Raw genomic sequence first — 19,257 nt, 5'->3', positions numbered from 1 at the left:
TGTCGGCTGGGGCGGCAAGGAAGAGTAGCAGTTTGCGTAATACTACCACAGCACCAGACCGTGTTGAATTCTTCCACTGTCTGTAAGAAGTTTGTGCTGTGTAATAAGAGTAATCGTGTGTGCATGTGTCTGTGTGTGTATAGTTGATTAAGCAATCTTGTTTGTTTAAATAATTCATTACAGGTTATATGTAAAAATAAGTAAATGGCATACATCACACTATCACATGATATATGCACGCTTTGTTTAAAGTAAATACGACATTAGACTCGCGTGCCTGGACTCCCTTGTCTTCCTTTGAATTAGTTTAATGTTTTGAAGTTACAAAATATCAGTTCGTACATTCTCCTTGCAACTGCGAGGGTGTCCTCCTTGTGGTCCGGTTTCCTCCCTCGTTCCAAAGATACAGGTTACTGGGTCAATTGGTCACATGGGTTTCATTGGACAGTGAAGTCTTGTTGGTCTGGAAGGACCTATTATAGTACTGTATCTTCAAATGAATAAGTACTTTTTCTTCAGATATCGGTGCCAATGAAAGTTTCCCTATGAAGATAGGTCTTCCCATGGTATTTGTGCTGAGGTTAGTCCTTCAGTAATAACAGGGAGGGAATTTTAGGACTGCATGTAACTTGACGGGGCACATACAGATAATGGTGGCTCCACTATCTCACTGATTCTTTATGGTGGAAGGCATGGGGGATGGGGGTGCGGGAAGTCTAGCTGAAGGAAATTTGCTGCACTGAATCATTCAGACTGTCACATTTTGAACTGAGGATATATAACCTTGTAGAAACACCAATCTGCTCAGCTCAGGAGCTGTGTTCACCCATGGTTAGTTTTGTTTGTTGTTGTTGCTTGCATTGTTCTGTAGAACATTGTAGCCATGTTATTTTGGCACTGGAATGTATGGTGACTCATGCACCATATCCTTGGGTGAGCAGAGCACAAAAGTAGGACTTTTTGACCATCTAGTCCTTGCAAACCATTAATCTGTCTGGTCCCATTAACCTGTTCCGGAACCATAGCCCTCCCATCCATGTACCTATCCAAATTTCTCTTAAGTGTTGAAATTGACTCCACAGCCACCACTTTGTGCTGGCAGCGCATTCCACACTCTCATCACCCTCTGAGTGAAGATTCCGCTCATGTTCCCCTTTGGAAATGAATAAAACATCAAGTAGACTCAATGGGCCAAAAGGCCTAATTCTGCTCCTATGGTCTTAAACATGTCACCTTTCACCCTAAGTCCATGACTTCTGTTCAAGTCTCACCCAACCTCAGTGGAAAGAGCTTACTTGCATTTCCCCTATCTGTACACCTCAATTTTGTATACCCCTATCCAGATTCCCCCTCAATCTATGTTCTAGGGAATAAACTCAAACTATTCAGCCTTCCCCTGTAACTCAGGTGCTCATAGAACGCAAAGGAGGAGGGACATCAGAGGAGGTGATGGTCCACTCTCCTCTCCTATCAGATTCCATCCTCCCTGGCTGATTACCTTTCCCACCTACCTGGCTTCACCTATCTCCTTCCAGCTGTCCTCCTACCCCTCCCCCCCCCCCCCCATCTTTTTATTCTGCCATCTTCTGCCACAAGGTGCTGATCCTCAGAGAAGAGGTGATGATCCTTGGGCAAATATAATAAACTGAAATCCATCCAAAGAACAGCTTCAGCCCCATCAGATACAGACACTGGTTTTCTGCAGCTATTCAGACACCATACCAGTAGACATCCCTTAGATCAAGAAAATACTCCAAGCAATTCATCACAAATATCGGAAGGTTTGCCAAAATCAAATCATATGGACCCTGAGGCATGACAAATCACGAGCCTAAAAATGAATAATAGGAGGAATGATCGGAGCAACACAAAATACAGGAGGAACTCAGGAGATCAGGCAGCATCTATAAGACCACAAGATATAGCAGCAGAATTGGGTCATTCAGCCCATCGAGGTTGCTTGCCATTTCATCTTGGCTGATCCATTTCCCTCTCAGCCCTAATCTCATGCCTTCTCCCCACATCACTTCATGCCCTGACTAATCAAGAATCTGTCAGCCTCAGCCTTAAATATACATAGGGACTTGGCCTCCACAGCTGCCTGTGGCAATGAATTCCACAGATTCACCACTGTCTAGAAATTCCTCCTTACCTCGATTCTAAATGGGCTTCCCTCTATTCTAAGGCTATTTCCTCTGGCCTTAGACTCACTCACTATAGGAAACATCTTCTCCACATCTACTTGTTAAGGCCTTTCAACATTCAATAGATTTCAAGACCCCACCCCCATTCTTCTGCATTCCAATGCTCCTCACAATAATCTTTCAACCCCAGAATCATTTTCACCACCGATGTAGATGAATAAACAGCTGATGTGGCAGGCTGAAAGGAAGGGAGCAGAAGCTAGAATAAGAAGGTGGGGGGGGGGAGGGAGAGGGAAGGAGTACAAACTGGCAGGTGATAGATGAGTCCAGGTGAGGGGGAAGGAAGGTGGGTGGACGAGGGGGGATGAAGTGAGAAGTGAAGTGGTGAGGTGATAGTAGAAGAGATGAAGGGCTGAAGGAATCTGAAAGGGCAGGACAGTGGACCATAGAAGAAAGGGAAAGGGAGTCATCAGCACAGCTTTCAAGCCACTAAAAGAATTGCAGTGATTAGCTGTTTTTTTTTATTACTAATGGAATCAGGTTGTACCTCTAGCCACCCAATCTTGCCTTCATTGAACTTCCAGATGCAAGAATAGAAAGGATACAGCTAGTGGAAATTCATTATGCTCTGCAGTTGGAATTAGGTGCCATGCAGTTCACAAGATCAGCAAATGCCATTTGTCACCTACCTGGTAATATGTTACATCTGCCACTTTCATCCATTTGGTGGTGGTTTTCCTGGAGAAACTGCTTTCATTCAATTAGTTTTCCTCTGGTATCTTTATTGTGCCAAGAGAAATAGCTGGTTTCTGCTTAAAAAGCTCACGAAATAAAAAAAAAGTTCAGTAATAATCATTCAGCACTGATTCAGTCTGCAATATAAAAAAATCTTTTGGATTCAGATTGGTAAATTGTGTTTTCTTTATGTCTTTCTGTACATCACAATCTCAACTGAAACTTGTGGCATGATATATCTGGTGTTAAACATTGCAGGAGTTTATCCATACAGGGCAGACTGGTTGAGGACTTTGTTTTGTGAATGTAAAACCCAATGTCTTCAAAGTCTGAGTGACATTCTTTAAATTCATTTATGGAATGTGGACGTCGCCAGCTAAGCCAGCATTTGTTGCCCATGCCTACTTGCCCTTGAGAAGGTGGTGATGAGCTGTCTTCTTGAACTGCTGCAATCCCAGAGGTGTAGGTATACCTCTGTTAGCGAGGGAATTCCATGATTTTGACCCAGCGACAATGAAGGAATGGCGAGAGGACATGGCTTTACAACATTGCGTGGCTCAAATGTTAACTTGCCGCTTGTCAGCCCAAGCCTGGATATTGTCCAGGTCCTGCTGTATTTGGGTATGAACTGCTTCACTATCTGAAGAGTCACGAATGGTGCAGAACATTGAGCAGTCATTTAAAAACATCCCACTCTAACCTTATGACAAAAAGACAGGTTATTGATGAAGCAGCTGAAGATGGTTGGTCCAAGGACACTTCCCTGAGGAACTCCTCTGGTGATGTCCTGAGGATGAGATGATTGACCTCCAACCACTACAACCATCTTCCTTTGGATCAGGTATGATTCCAACCAGCAGAGGATTCCCCCCCCCCCCCCCAATCACCATTGACTCCATTTTGGTTAGGGCATCTTGATGCCATACTGGGTCAGATGCTGCCTTGATGTCGAAGGCTATCACTCTCACGTCACCTCTGGTATTTAGCTCTTTTGTCCATGTTTGGACCAAGGAGGTGATGATGTCAGGAGTTGAGTGGTCTTGACGGAACCCAAACTGGGCATCCAGAAGCAGGTTATTGCCAAGTAGGTGCTGTATGTTAGCACTGTTGATGATCTTTTGCATTACTTTGCTGATGATTGAGAGTAGGCTGCTAGGGCAGTAATTGGCTAGGTTGGACGTCCTGTTTCTTGTGTACAAGACATACCTGGGCAATTTTCCACATTGCTGGGTGAATGGCAGTGTTGTAGCTGTACTGGCATGACAAGTTCCAGAGCACAAGTCTTCAGGACTATTGCCGGGATTTTGTCTGGGCCCATAGCCTTTGCAGTACCCAGTCAACAATAACTTGAAACAGGGTGGAACTGTAATGTAGTGGTTAGCACAATGCTTTATAATACCAGCGACCCAGGTTCAATTCCCACCACTGCCTATACGTTCTCCCCGTGACCTCGTGGGTTTCCTCACAGTCTAAAGATGTACCCCACCCCACCAATGTTCATGTTTATAGTTCTACAATATTGAATCACAGCAGATTTAATTTGACTTTTTCCAACATTGATCAACAGAAAAAACTTGTCAAAATGAAAACAAACTTCTATAAATTGTTCTAAATTTATAAACAAAATAGATTACATAATTACTCACCCCCTTTCAAGTCAGTATTTAGTAGATGCACCTTTGACAGCAATTACAGCCTTGAGTCTGTGTGGATAGGTCTCTTTCAGCTTTGCACATTTGGAAACTGCATTTTTCCCCCCCACTCTTCTTTACAAAAGTGCTTAAGCTCCATCAGATTGCATGGGGATCGTGAGTGAGCAGCCTTTTTCAAGTCCAGCCACAAATTCTCAATTGGATGGAGGGCTGGGCTCTGACTTGGCTACTCCAGGACATTAACCTTCTTGTTTTTAAGCCATTCCTATGTAGCTTTGGCTTTATGCTTGGGGTCATTGACTTGCTGGCAAACATTAGCTGAGATTTCATGAGTTTTTTTTCCCCCAACTCTTTGCCACTCTCCCATAAAGCTGCAAGTGAAGCTCCCAAGCAGCAGTTGTATGTGCAGTCTCTCCCATCTCAGCCACTGATGCTTCTAACTCCTCCAGAGTTGTCATAGGTCTCTCGGTGGCCTTCCTCACTAGTCCCCTTAGAAAACCTACAACACAATACAGGCCCTTCGGCCCACAAAGCTTGCCGAACATGTCCTTACCTTAGAAATTCCCTAGGGTTACCTATAGCTCTCTATTTTTCTGAGCTCCATGTACCTGTCCAGGAGTCTCTTAAAAGACCCTAAAACCACCATCATCGTCGCCAGCAGAACATTCCACGCTCTCGGTGTAAAAAATTTACCCCTGATGTCTCCTCTGTACCAACTTTCAAGCACCTTAAAACTGTGTCCTCTCATGCTAGCCATTTCAGCCCTGGGGAAAAAGCCTCTGACTATCCACACGATCAATGCTTCTCATCATCTTATACACCTTTATCAGGTCACCTCTCATCCTCTGCCGCTCCAAGGAGAAAAGGCCGAGTTCACTTAATGTTTTCATAAGGCATGCTCCCCAATCCAGGCAACATCCTTGTAAATCTCCTCTGCACCCTTTCTATGGTTTCCACGTCCTTCCTGCAGTAAGGCGACCAGAATTGAGCACAGTACTCCAAGTGGGGTCTGACCAGGGTCCTATATAGCTGCAACATTACCTCTCGGCTCCTAAACTCAATCCCACGATTGATGAAGGCCAATGCACTGTATGCCTTCTTAACCACAGAGTCAACCTGCGCAGCAGCTCATATAGATGTACCGTAAGTTGGAGAATTCTATGTTCATACCACCCTATATACATGTACCAAAGACTTTTGTGCAGTACTGTAATTACCCACAAGAGTTTAGAATGAGGAGCATTCTCATTGAAACCTACTAGGTATTGAGAGGCTTGAATAGAGTGTGTATGGAGAGGATGTTTCAAATAGAGGGAAAGTCTAGGACAGAGGTTCCCAATCTTTTTATGCCATGGAGCCTTACCAGTAACAGAGGCCTCCATGAACCCCAGGTTGGGAACCTCTGCAGGACCAAAGAATACAGCCTCAGAATTGAAGGGCATTCCTTTGGAAAGGAGATGAGGGGAACCTCTTTAGCCAGAGGGTGGTGAATTTGTGGAATTCACTCTCAGATGCCTATGGAGGCCAAGTCATGTACGGGTATATTTAAAGAGGAGGTTGATGGGTTCTTGATTACTAAAGGTTATGCAGAAGGTAAGAGAATGGGATTGAGGGGAAAAATAAATAATCTGTGATCAATGGACCAACTGGCCCAATTTTTTTCCTAGGTCTTATAGTCCTATATGTTGTGATTTTGCAGCAGCAGTACGTTGCTTTACATAAAAAACTAAACTACAATACGTAGATATTTTAAAATAAATTAAATTCAATTAATTCAAAAACCTTTCAACCTCTGCTTTAAGTATGCCCAATAACCTAGCCTCCACAGCCATTTGTGGTAATGAATTCCACAGATTCACCACTCTCTGCCGAAAGAAATTCCTCCTCATTGCAGTTCTAAAGAGCTGGCATACTATTCTAAGGTTGTGGCCACTGGCTCTGTAGACTGTCCCACAACTGGAAACATCCTCTCTATGTCCACTCTGTCTAGACCAATCAGTGCAGGTGACTATTTTGACTGACCAAATTTTATAGCTGGCTTCCCACAACATTATTAAGATTCAAAGTGCATTTATTATCAAAGAATTTCCAACTTATACAGCCTTAAGATTTGTTTGCTCACAGGTAGCCACAAAGCAAGAAACCCGAAAGAGCCCAATTAAAGAGAATAAAAATAAAAAAAAGACCAACACCCAATGCATAAGAGAAAGAAAAAAAATCATGCAAGCAATTGAAGCAAACAACAAGATGTGACATTGGTGTCTCTCACTAATTTCATGTGTGTGTGTGTTTCCTGCACCATTATCCCCAGCAAATCAAGAAGTGAAAGGCCCTGTGTCAGGAATTCATAGTTGCTGACGCACAGACAGCAGTTCCAGCTTGACTCCAAATAAAACAGAACTGATCCAGGGATTTAGAAAGGACAGTAAATCCCAACTCACAGATGATGATAAATAATTCCTATATTGAGACAGAACTCCAGCACCATTGGTAGAGTGAGACAGTGCTCATATGGAGATCGAAGGAGATCAGTAACTTTAAATTGTTGGACGTGATCATTTCAGAGGATCTGCCCTGAGACCAGCAAGTAAATGCCATTACAAGGAATGCACAGCAGCATCTCTACTTCCTTCAAAGTTTGTACATATTCAGCATGTCATCTAAAAGTTTTATAAACTTCTCTAGCTGCGTAGTGGAAAATATCCTGACTGCATCCTGTCCTGGTATAGAAACACCAATGCCCAAGAAAGGAAAAGCCAACAAAACGTGGTCTATACAGCCCAGTTCATCTCAAGAAAAGCCCTCCCCACAAGAAGAACATAAGACATAGGAGCAGAATTTGGCCATTCAGCCTATCAAGTCTGCTCCACCATTCCATCATGGCTGATCCCAAATCCTACTCAATCCCACACAACTGCCTTTTCACCGTATCCTTTGATGCCCTGACCGATCAGGAAACGATCAACTTCCGTTTTAAATATACCCACAGACCTGACCTCCTCCGCAGTCTGTGGCAGAGCATGCCACAGATTCATACTCTCTGGCTAAAAAAATCCTCCTTACCCCTGTTCTAGAGGGTCACCCCTCAATTTTGAGGCTGTGCCCTCTAGTTCTGGATACCTCCTCCATAGGAAACATCCTCTCTACATCCACCCTGTTTAGTCCTTTCAACATTTGGTTGGTTTCAATGAAATCCCCATGCATTCTTCTAAATTCCAGTGAACACCGGCCCAAAGCTGCCAAGTGCTCATGTTAACCCCTTCATTCCTGAAATCATCCTCATGCACTTATTCTGGACTCTCTCCAATGACAACACAACCTTTGAGATATGGGGCCCAAACGGTTGGCAATACTCCAAGTGCAGCCTGACTAGTGTTTATAAAGGTTCAGCAATATCTCCTTGTTTTTATATTCTATTCCCCTCGAAATAAATGACAACATAGCATTTGCCTTGACTCAACCTGTAAATTAACCTTCTGGGAGTCTTGCACAAGGACTCCCAAGTCCCTCTGTACCTCTGATGTTTGAATCTTCTCCCCATTTAAATAATGGTCCACACTATTGTTCCTTTTACTAAAATGTATTATCATACATTTCCCAACACTGTATTCCATCTGCCACTTTTTTGCCCATTCTTCCAATTTGTCTAGGTCCTGTTGCAATTACATTGCTTCCTCAGCACTACCTACCCCTCCACCTATCTTCATAAGCATCTGCAAACTTCACCACAAAGCCATCAATGCCATTATCCAAATCATTGACAAACACTGAAAAGTAACAGTCCCAAAACTGACCCCCTAATGAACATCACTAGTCACCGGCAGCCGACAGAAAAGGCCCCCTTTATTCCCACTTGCTGCCTCCTGCCTGTTAGCCATTTCTCTGTCCATACAAGTATCTTTCCTGTAACACCATAGGATTTTATCTTGTTAAGCAGCCTCATGTGTGGTACTTCATTAAATGCGTTCTAAAAATCCAAGTAAATGACATTCACTACCTCTCTTTTGTCCACCTTTGCTTGTAACTTCCTTGAAGAACTCTTAACACATTTGTCAGGCAAGAATTCCCTTTATAGAAACCATACTGACTTTGACTTATCATTAGACTTCAAGCAACTCAAAACCTCATCCTTAATAATAGACTCCAACACTTTGCCAACCACTCAGGTTAGGCTAACTGGCCTATAATTTCCCTTCTAAAAGAGTGGAGTGACATTTGCAATCTTCCAGTCTTCCAGGACCATGCCAGAATCAAGTGATTCTTGAAAGATCATGACCCATGTCTGTGTGTGGGGGAGGGTGGGAAGGAGAAAGGGGGCTTGTCTTGTTGTTTGTTGTGTTCTGTGTTGTTTTGCCAAGCATCGTGGGCGTGTTATGTTGGTGCTGGAACATGTGGTGACACTTGCAGGCTTCCCTAGCTTGAGTTAGTTGTTAATGCAAATGGTGCATTTCACAGCAAGTTTCGAAGCACATCTGAAGGTGACTCCTTTGCTAATTTGATTAGTATTTCAGTTCTGTGCTGCATTTTGGATATTCCAGTGTGACATCAACATGTATTTATGTCATTTTAGGAGCACATTGAATACAGTATTAAGAGACATGCAGCATATGGAATAAACAGTCAACCAAATCCTAGCAACAGATCTCAGCCTGAAATGTCAACTGTTGATCCACTCCAGAGCTGCTTTCTGACTTTTAGGGTGTCTCCAGCATTTTGTGTGTTGTTCAAAATTTCTCACATGTGCAGAATCCCTTGTGTCCATTATATGGAATACTTTACTAGATCGAGTGGCCTTCCATTGGTTGGGTCATCTGTGGATATATGTGATCCACAAGCCAGTACAATATGGAGAGCAAGCTGTTGCCCTATGCAGCAGGCTGTCCCTCTCCATGCAGCCGATGAACCCAAAGGAACAGCAGAGACCAATACGGTTTAGCACCAGCAGTGTCGCAGGAGTTGCCAGCCAGTGTTAGACTCATCATTGTACCGCCTTAGGGACTCCAGGTCTGGATTTATTCTCAGGGTTTACTCCTGAAACCTTCCTCATGAGTGGCTATAGCCCCAAGGCAGTGGAGGTTTCAGATCAGAGTTTTCCTTCACCTAGCTGAGCCACCAAACATGGCTGATGATCCCCATCTGCCCAAAGCATCTAGTATTAAGGCACCAGAAACCAGCCTTTGCCCCTTCTCCTGTCAGTAGGAGTTCGGCCAGGCTTAGTAGCTAAGCTACACATGAAGGCCAGCAACTGGATTTGGTTGTCAGAGGCTATTTGAGACACACTGTCAGGTTTCAGCGGGACTCAAGTGCTGACCAATGAATACTATTTCACCAGGATTATTAGGGAGCACAAAGGCAACCGTCTTTCAAAAACAGAAGGCAGGCACAAATCCAAAATGGCAGGCAGAAGTCTTAACAGGAAAGGCAGTCAGGCAAGGGCAGACGATCTGGAGCGCACAGACAAAAATTGGGTCCAAGAGCAGGCAAAGTCCAAAACACAGAATCAGGCAAAATTGGTTGGCAGAAGTCACTGACAGACTGGAACGACAGGTCAGAACTGGCACAAACTGGCAGAGAATCTGTCTGTATCTTGTTTTACGGCAGTTGGCATCCAGCTTAATGGTGCATTACCGCCACCCTCTGCTCCAGAATGTGCACTAGACATATATTCTAAATCCCTTCACCCAATCGCGTAATATAAATATATACATATATATACACACACACATACACACACTTCACCCTCCCATCTTTGACCATCCTAGTATCCTATAGTATCCTATTCCTGTTTATTCATCATATTCTACAAAAAACCCCTGTAATCCCCTGTACCCCTTAAAAACGCTAAAAATACCCGGACTTGTGCTCTCTCACCCATGCCCAGCAACCCTTTTAATGTGAATTCCTGCATCCCCAATTCCCTTAATTTATTTCTCATCATCTCTCTCTGTATCCCATACTTCCTGCAACACAAAACTACATGTTCTACTGACTCCTCTTCCTGACATTCCTCACACAATCCTGTCTGGTGTTTCCCTATCATTTTCAATGTTTTGTTTAATGCACAATGCCCCAGCCTTAACCTAGTCCACACAATTTCCTCTCTTCTGTTTCCATTACCTACCCTAGTAACTGCAACACACTTTTGTATTTGATATAAATGCCTCCCTTTCCCCTCCCTGTCCCATCTTTCTTACCACATTCGGTTGACTTTTTCCCAGATTACACACTTAACCTCTGCTTTACTGATACTAATGTGCATTTCCACATTTTCTTTCTTTAACACCCTCTTTGCCAACTCATCCACCCTCTCATTCCCCTTCACCCCTACATGTGCTGGAACCCATGGAAATTTTACCTGACCTCCCTGATTTGCAATTCTTGTAACTAACTGAAGGACTTCATAACGTACATCTTGCCGACTGTTTGTGTGAAAAGACCTTAAACTTGCTAGAACTGAGGATGAATCTGAACATATCAATGCTTTGGCTTGTCTGGCTTTCTGCACCCACTGCAACGCAACCAACAGTGCCAGCATCTCCACTGTAAACACCCCTAACTTATTAGATGTTCTTCTGCTGATTCCAATTTCTTTTGCTGGTATTACCACCCCAAACCCTGTCACTCCTGTTTCAGGTTCCTTCGCACCATCCGTACAAGTGTGAGTATAATCACTATACTTTTCCATCACATGACAGTTAAATGCATTTACCAAATCTGTTTTATATCTTTCTTTCCTTTTTACCTCTAACAAATGCCAGTCTATGTCAGGCCATACAAGCTTCCATGGAGCTACAACCGGATAAACTACTGAAGGATTTATCCTCAGATCAAATACTCCACATTCTTTCGCGATATCATTCCCTACCCGACTAAAGGTATCCCTCTGAAACCTCCCATTTTCCCAGCACTCCTGCAACACTCCTTTAGTAGGGTGAGAATCATTGTGCCCCTGCAAATTAGCCCAGTAGTTTGCCATCAGTTGCATCCTTCTTAGTTCCAAAGGCATTATTCCCATTTCTACCTGTAGGGCTGACACTGGTGACGTTTTAAAAGCCCCACTACACTCTCAAGGTCTGAGCCTGAATCACATTCAGTTTCCTTATAAGAGACCTAGCTGCTGATCCATATACTATATTTCCATAATCCAATACAGATCTTACTAAAGCCACATACATTCTCTTCAAAGCTGAAGAACTTGCTCCCCATTCCCTACCAGTCAAACATCTCATCACATTTATTACTTTTTACATTTCTCTTCAACTTTCCTGATATGGTCTGCCCATGTTAATCGTGATATGGTCTGCCCATGTTAATCGTGAATCAAATATAACTCCCAGAAATTTAAATGATGCAACTCTTTCTAATTCAACCCCATACATCCTCAACTTCTTCCCTACCTCAACCCTTTTCCTGGTAAAAAATACAGTTTGATTTTATCTACTGAAAAATCTACATCCCCAATCATAACCCCACTCCACCACTTCATCAATTGCTTCTTGTAGTTTCCTGATTATATGGTCCATGTTCCTGCCTTTTTTCCACAAGGCCCCATCATCCTCAAACAGTGACCTACCTATATCCACTAGTACCTTTGTGAAGACATCATTGATCATAATGATGAAAAGTAACAGGCTAATCACACTACCTTGAGGTGTGCCATTTTCCACTAAGTACTGTTTTGATAATTCTGATCCAATCTGAACTTGAATTTTTCTACCAAACAAAAAAATCTTTAATCCAATTAAAAACTCTCCCACCAACCCCCATCTTGTGCAGTTTAATTAATAACCCTTCCTTCCACATCATATCATATGCTTTTTCAATGTCAAAGAACACTGCCACTACTGACTCTCTGTTTGCCTGGGCCTTCCTTATTTCAGTCTCTAATATAATCAGAGTCCATGGAATTCCTTCCCTTTCTAAAACCACTCTGATAACTTGCCAGCATTCCCCTTTTCTCAAGCTCATATGATAACCTTTCTGTTATCATCCTTTCCATTATCTTACATATACTGGATGTTAATGCAATTGGTCTGTAGCTAGTGGGTTTTGACAGATCCTTGCCAGGCTTCCTTATTGGAATTACTACTGCTTCTTTCCATGCACTTGGTAATCTTCCCTCCTCCCACACTCTGTTATAAAAATGCAGCAACTTCAAGAGCGCTCCTTCTCCTAGATTTTTTAGGATCAGAGCATATCAGATCTTTCCCTGGGGAGGTTGGTCTCAATCTCTTTATTGCTCTCACCATTTCTGCTAATGTAAATAGATCATCAATTATATCTGTTCCTTCCCTCCTGCTTAACACACCTGGGTGTTGGCTCATTATTCTTTCCCTCCTTCAGACAAATTTTCTGAACTGTGCATCAGTACAAATGACTTGGCCATGACTTCAGCCTTATCCCTACTGGAGACTGCAGTTTCCTCCTCAGATATTATTACTGGATATTCCCATTCCCTTCTATTTCCTCCCATCCTCTTAATCATTCCCCATATCTCTCCCACAGGTGTTGTTCTTCCTACCTTGTCATAAAAACTCCTCCAACTTGCACTTTTAGCTTGACATATAGTTCTTCTCACCACTGCCTGTGCTTTCTTATATTGAACCAAATGCTGCATATTATGGGTTCTTTTAACTAGCCTGAATGCTCTATTTCTGTTTTTTACAGCCTGACAACATTCCTCTGTCCACCATGGTACCAGTTTTCTATTCATCCTATTTTTACTCCTAGGTATAGATCTTTCTACTGCCATGATAATTGCTGAAGTCACCTGACTGTTTAATTCATCTACATTTCCAGAAATATCAATCTTTGTCAACCCTTCTTCACTCAACTTCTGGAACTTACCCCAATCAGCTTTTTCAAACACCCACTTTGGGGTCTGGCAGAGAATGCTAGTCAAGGCAGGGTTTAAGTGGACAGGGTAATGAGTGAAAATTAGAAACAAGTGGGTGCAAATGAGGAGACAAGCAGGTAATTGGAAGAAGTCCAAAAAAGGAAAGGGGCTGGGCCAGAACCCACATGGCCAGGTGAAAGAAAACAGAAATTAAAGACTGTCGTGATCCAGAGCTACCAGCAGAGGCCCTTCGACCCTGAGTTCAGGCTGGATCCTTAACACACACACTGTTGGGAGCATTTAATAGGTCGTGGGAGATTGTCCCCTCTACCTCCCCCACCTACAACAACCTTGAAGAAAGTATACTTAGGGAATCCGCACTACAGTGCTGCTGCAGTGCTGAGTAAGTATTCAAGAGATTACGACTGTGTGGAAAGGGACAGCTGAAATGCTGTTTATAATTACTGTTGTTGGCAGAATTTCAGGTGGTGATGAAGAAGTGTACAGGAACTGGTTGAGTGGTGTCACCAACAACCTTGCACTCAACATCAGCAAGATTAAGGAATTGCTGTGGTCTTCAGAAAGGGGAAGTAGAGGGAGCACACACCAGTACTCAATGCCTATTCAATCTTTCCCTATAACTCAGGTCCTCAAGTCCTGGCAACATCCTTGTAAATTTTCCCTGGACTCCCTCAATCTTATTGACATCTTTTCTGTAAGGAAGACACTAGAATTGGACACAATACAACAAATTTGGCCTCACCAACATATGGATAAATTTGTAATCTGAAAATAAACCTCTTGGTTTTCTGGTCTCCTTTTTCAATCTACAAGTTATAAACATCATTAATATTCATCGTTGGTCTGGTCTTATTCTCATGAGATGTCAAAGTGATATCTGGTGTTCAATCCACAGGTCGTTTACTTTGGTGACAGTATGCGCTCAGATATTTTTCCAGCACACAGCTACAACAACTGTGAAACAGTTCTGGTCCTGGAGGAGCTGGAAGTTGAAGCCAGTCAACAAGTTACAATGGAAAGGCAAGACTCTCAGCCACAAGAGAAGAAAGGAAAATATGAAGTAAGTATCCAAAATAATGTAATTATAATTGGTTTGGACAAACAAAGCAAGAAGAGCTGTAGTTTACATTTGATGATTATGGTTTGGATTTTCCAGTCTGCATCAGAGTAATGGCACTCCCAATGAGCTCAAAGGGATGTATGCCAAAAGAATTAAGCTCTGCTCCCATACAGATGTATGACATCTAAAACAAGCCATGTCAACCAACTGCTTTAGTAGATAATCAAATTGAAACTTCTCAGAAAAGGCAAATCAAGAAGTAAAAGTCAATTTCTTTGAACATTTTTAAAATTTGTTTTATGGGAAGGATGTAATAGAGAAATGGAGGTCATTTAAACGTGAAATTTTGAGGGTACAGGATCTTTATGTTCCTGTTAGGTTGAAAGGAAAGGTTAAAAGTTTGAGACAGCCATGGTTTTCAAGGGATATTGGAAACTTGTTTCAGAAAAAGAGAGGGATCTACAATAAATATAGGCAGCTTGGAGTTAATGAGGTGGTCCAGGAATATAAAGAATGTAAAAAGAATCTTAAGAAAGAAATTAGAAAGGCTAAAGGAAGATACGAGGCTGCTTTGGCAAGTAAGGTGAAAATAAATTCAAAGGGTTTCTACAGTTATATTAATAGCAAAAGGATAGTGAGGGATAAAGTTGGTCCCTTAGAGAATCAGAGTGGACGGCTATGTGCAGAGCCAAAAGAGATGGGGGAGATTTTTTAAAAACGCAATCAACAGGAATTCTGCAGATGCTGGAAATTCAAGCAACACACATCAAAATTGCTGGTGAACGCAGCAGGCCAGGCAGCATCTCTAGGAAGAGGTACAGTCGACGTTTCGGGCTGAGACCCTTCGTCAGGACTAACTGGAGGAAGAGTTAGTAAGAGATTTGAAAGTGGGAGGGGGAGGGGGAGATCCAAAAGGAGTCTGCTCTGCCATTCAATCATGGGCTGATCCAATTCTTCCAGTCATCCCCACTCCCCTGCCTTCTCCCCATACCCTTTGATGCCCTGGCGAATCAAGAACCTATCTATCTCTGCCAGAACTGCACCCAATGACTTGGCCTCCACAGCCACTCGCGGCAACAAATTCCACAGATTTACCACCCTCTGACTAAAGTAATTTCTCTGCATCGCTGTTCTAAATGGACGTCCTTCAATCATGAAGTCGTGCCCTCTTGTCCTAGACTCCCCTCCCATGGGAAATAAATTCGCCATATCTAATCTTTTAACATTCGAAATGTTTCAATGAGATCTCCCCTAATTCTCCTGAACTACGGGGAATACAGCCCAGGAGCTGCCAGAGATTCCTCATATGGTAACCCTTTCATTCGTGGAATCATTCTCGTGCAACTTCTCTGAACCTTCTCCAATGTCAGTATATCCTTTCTAAAATGACGAGTCCAAAGCTGCACACAATACTCTGTGTGGTCTCATGTTTGGCTTACAGAGCCTCAACATCACATCCCTGCTCTTATAGTCTATACCTCTAGAAATGAATGCCAACATTGCATTTGCCTTCTACACTACTGATTCAATCTGGAGGTTAGCCTTTAGGGTATCTTGCACAAGGACTCCCAAGTCCCTTTGCACCTCTGCATTTTGAATTCTTTCGCCATACAAATAATAGTCTGCCCATTTATTTCTTCCACGCAAAATGCATGACCATACACTTTCCAACATTGTATTTCATTTGCCACTTCTTTGCCTATTCCCCTAAACTATCTAAATCTCTCTGCAGGCTCTCTGTTTCCTCAACACTACCTGCTCCCCCATCTTTGTAATATCAGGAATTTTAGCCACAAATCCATTAATCCCCATTGTCCAAATCATTGACATACATCGTAAAAAGCAGCGGTCCCAACACTGACCCCTGTGGAACTCCACTGGTAACCGGCAGCTAGCCAGAATAGGATCCTTTTATTCCCACTCTCTGTTTTCTGCTGACCAGCCAATGCTCCACCCATGCTAGTAACTCCCCTGTAATTTCATGGGCTCTTATCATGCTAAGCAGCCTCGTGTGCGGCGCCTTGTCAAAGGCCTTCTGAAAATCCAAGTACATCACATCTCCTTTGTCTATCCTGCTTGTAATTTCCTCAAAAAATTGCAGCAGGTTAATCAAGCGGAATTTTCCTTTTAGGAAACCATGCTGGCTTTGGCCTATCTTGTCATGTGCTTCCAGGTATTCTGTAATCTCATCCCTAACAATCGATTCCAACAACTTCCCAACCACTGATGTCAGGCTAACAGGTCTATATTTTCCTTTCTGCTGCCTCCCACCCTTCTTAAATAGCAGAGTAACATTTGCAATTTTCCAGTCATCCGGTACAATGCCAGAATCTATCGATTCTTGAAAGATTATTGTTAATGCCTCCGCAGTCTCTCCAGCTACTTCCTTCCGAACCTTAGGGTGCATTCCATCAGGTCCAGGAGATTATCCACCCTCAGACCATTAAGCTTCCTGAGCACCTTCTCAGTCGTAATTTTCACTACACGTGCTTCACTTCCCTGACACCTTGAATGTCTGGTATACTGCAGATGTATTTCACTGTGAAGACTGATGCAAAATATGCATTCAGCTTCTCTGCTATCTCTGTGTCTCTCATTACAATATCTCCAGCGTCATTTTCTATTGGTCCTATATCTACCCTCAACCCTTTATATACTTTAAAAAGCTTTTTTGATATTAGTCAACATCTTCCTTTCATAGTTCATCTTTTCCTTCCTGATGATGTTCTGTAAGTTTTTAAAAGCTTCCCAATCCTCTATCTTCCTACTGGCTTTGGCTTCCTTATATGCCCTCTCTTTTGCTTTTACTTTGGCTCTGACTTCACCTGTCAGCCATGGTAGTGTCCTTCTTCCATTCGAAAATTTCTTCTTATTTGGAATATATCTGTCTTGCACTTCCCTCATTTTTCTCAAGAACTCCAGCCACTGCTGATCTGCTGTCCTTCCTGCTAGTGTCCCTTTCCAGTCAACCTTTGCCAGTACCCCTTTCATACCATTGTAATTTCCTTTATTCCACTGAAATACTGACACATTGGAATTTAGTTTCTCCTTCTCAAATTTCAAAGTGAACTTGATCATATTGTGATCACTGTTCCCTAAGGGTTCCTTAACCTGAAGCTCTCTTATCACCTCCCAGTCATTGCACAACAACTAATCCAGCACAACCGATCCCCTAGTGGGCTCAACAACAAGCTGTTCTAAAAACCCATCCTTTAGACATTCTACAATTTCTCTCTCTTGAGGTCCAGTACTAGCCTGGTTTTCCCAATCCACTGTCATGTTAAAATCCCCAACGATTATCATGACATTGCTCTTCTGACAGGCCTTTTCTATCTGCTGCTGTAATTTGTAATCCATATCCTGGCTGCTGTTTGGAGGCTTGTTTACAACTGCCATTAGTGTCCTTTTACCCTTGCCATTTCTTAACTCAACACCTAGAGACTCTACACCTTCCGATCCTATGTCATCCCTTTCTAATGATTTAATATTATTACTTATACACAGGGCTACACCACCCCCTCTGCCTACTAACCTATCATTCAAATATATGGTATATCCTTGGACATCTATCTCCTAATGGTAGCCATCCGTTAGCCAAGTTTCAGAGATGGCCACAACGTCATATTTGCCAATTTGCAGCTGAATTTCAAGATCATCCTTTTTATTTCTTATGCTACGTGCATTCTGTTACGTACCCCGTAACTGGGTTGCCAAACCAGCAGAAATGGATCACTCAGTTGGAGTCTGGAGTACTAGAACTAAGAAAGTTTTATTAAAGAAACAAGCAACACAGTAATTGAAAGGATAATAAATGCAACAGTTCAGCGATTATAAACACACATGTGCACAGAATTAAGATAACAGCATCAATCAAGCTCTATCGTTGTCTAGGGGTAAATGACCAAATTTCAAAGTGACTCAAAGTTCAGTCCAGTTTAGTAGTTCAGTTCGCAGTAATCGTTTCCATGGCGATGGACAACGTGGGGGGGAGAGAGAGAGAGAACAGGAACAACTGATCATTCAGACACGGCTTCACTCACAGACCGGCGATTTTGGGCAGGTCCTTGGTGATGTCACCTGAGGTCACCGACTGTGACCCCTCCTCCAGATGCGGTCGATCCTCTGCAGTGAACCCGGCACCCAGGCAAGGGCGGACACACACCGGGTTCCCGCTGATCGTACCTTTCCACCCTGGCCGTTGTCTGGTACTTCCCACCGACTCGTGAAAAGTGTACCGCTTCCAGGGTCTCGTTACCTCGGGTGTCGTGTGTGTCCTGCCTTAGCGAACCTGTCCCTTTTTATCCCCCTGCTGGGGTATCGCCTGTCCATCACTTCAAACAGTTCAAGGTTCAAAGGGGGGGAGCCGCTCCAGACAGCTCTCTCTCCCCCGTCCCTTCATTACACATCCCCAGACGCTGCTCCATTGTTCCTTATCTCTCCTTCCCCTGAGGGCAGGTGGCAGACCACTTGCTGATGTCACTGATGCTAACCTAGGCCAGCAAACATCTTAATTTTATGTGTATTCTCGTCACAATTCAAATACAACACTTTCAGTCCAGTTATTTGTTGCTTTCTGTTTTAACTGCACCGCGCCTCTATTGCTCTGTAACTCATCCTACTAGCTGCGATTATGCCTCATCTCCTGCCTGTCCTTTCTATCATCTCTGTTGCACGCTATCTTTGATTTATTTCTGTTTTCCCCTTCCTCAGCTCTATCACTCCGGTTCCCATCCCCCTGCCAATTTAACCCTCCCTAACAGCTCTATTAAACCTGCCTGCTAAGATATTGGGACCCCATTGGGTTCAGGT

The 19,257-nt window shown here is 43.0% G+C and overlaps 1 protein-coding gene across 1 annotated transcript in view; it reads left to right on the top strand.

Moving 5' to 3' along the window:
* nt5dc1 (5'-nucleotidase domain containing 1) overlaps nucleotides 1-19,257 on the top strand; it is a 665,771-nt gene that overhangs the window by 597,662 nt on the left and 48,852 nt on the right. Inside the window, exon 10 of the mRNA XM_063033647.1 lies at nucleotides 14,284-14,448. Within this exon, the coding sequence (XP_062889717.1) occupies nucleotides 14,284-14,448 (165 nt within the window). The remainder of the gene's footprint in view (nucleotides 1-14,283; nucleotides 14,449-19,257) is intronic.

This window comes from Mobula hypostoma, chromosome 2 (genome assembly GCF_963921235.1).
Source record: "Mobula hypostoma chromosome 2, sMobHyp1.1, whole genome shotgun sequence".
NCBI classification, from domain to species: Eukaryota; Metazoa; Chordata; class Chondrichthyes; order Myliobatiformes; family Myliobatidae; genus Mobula; species Mobula hypostoma.
This window is presented reverse-complemented; position numbering and strand designations above follow the sequence as displayed.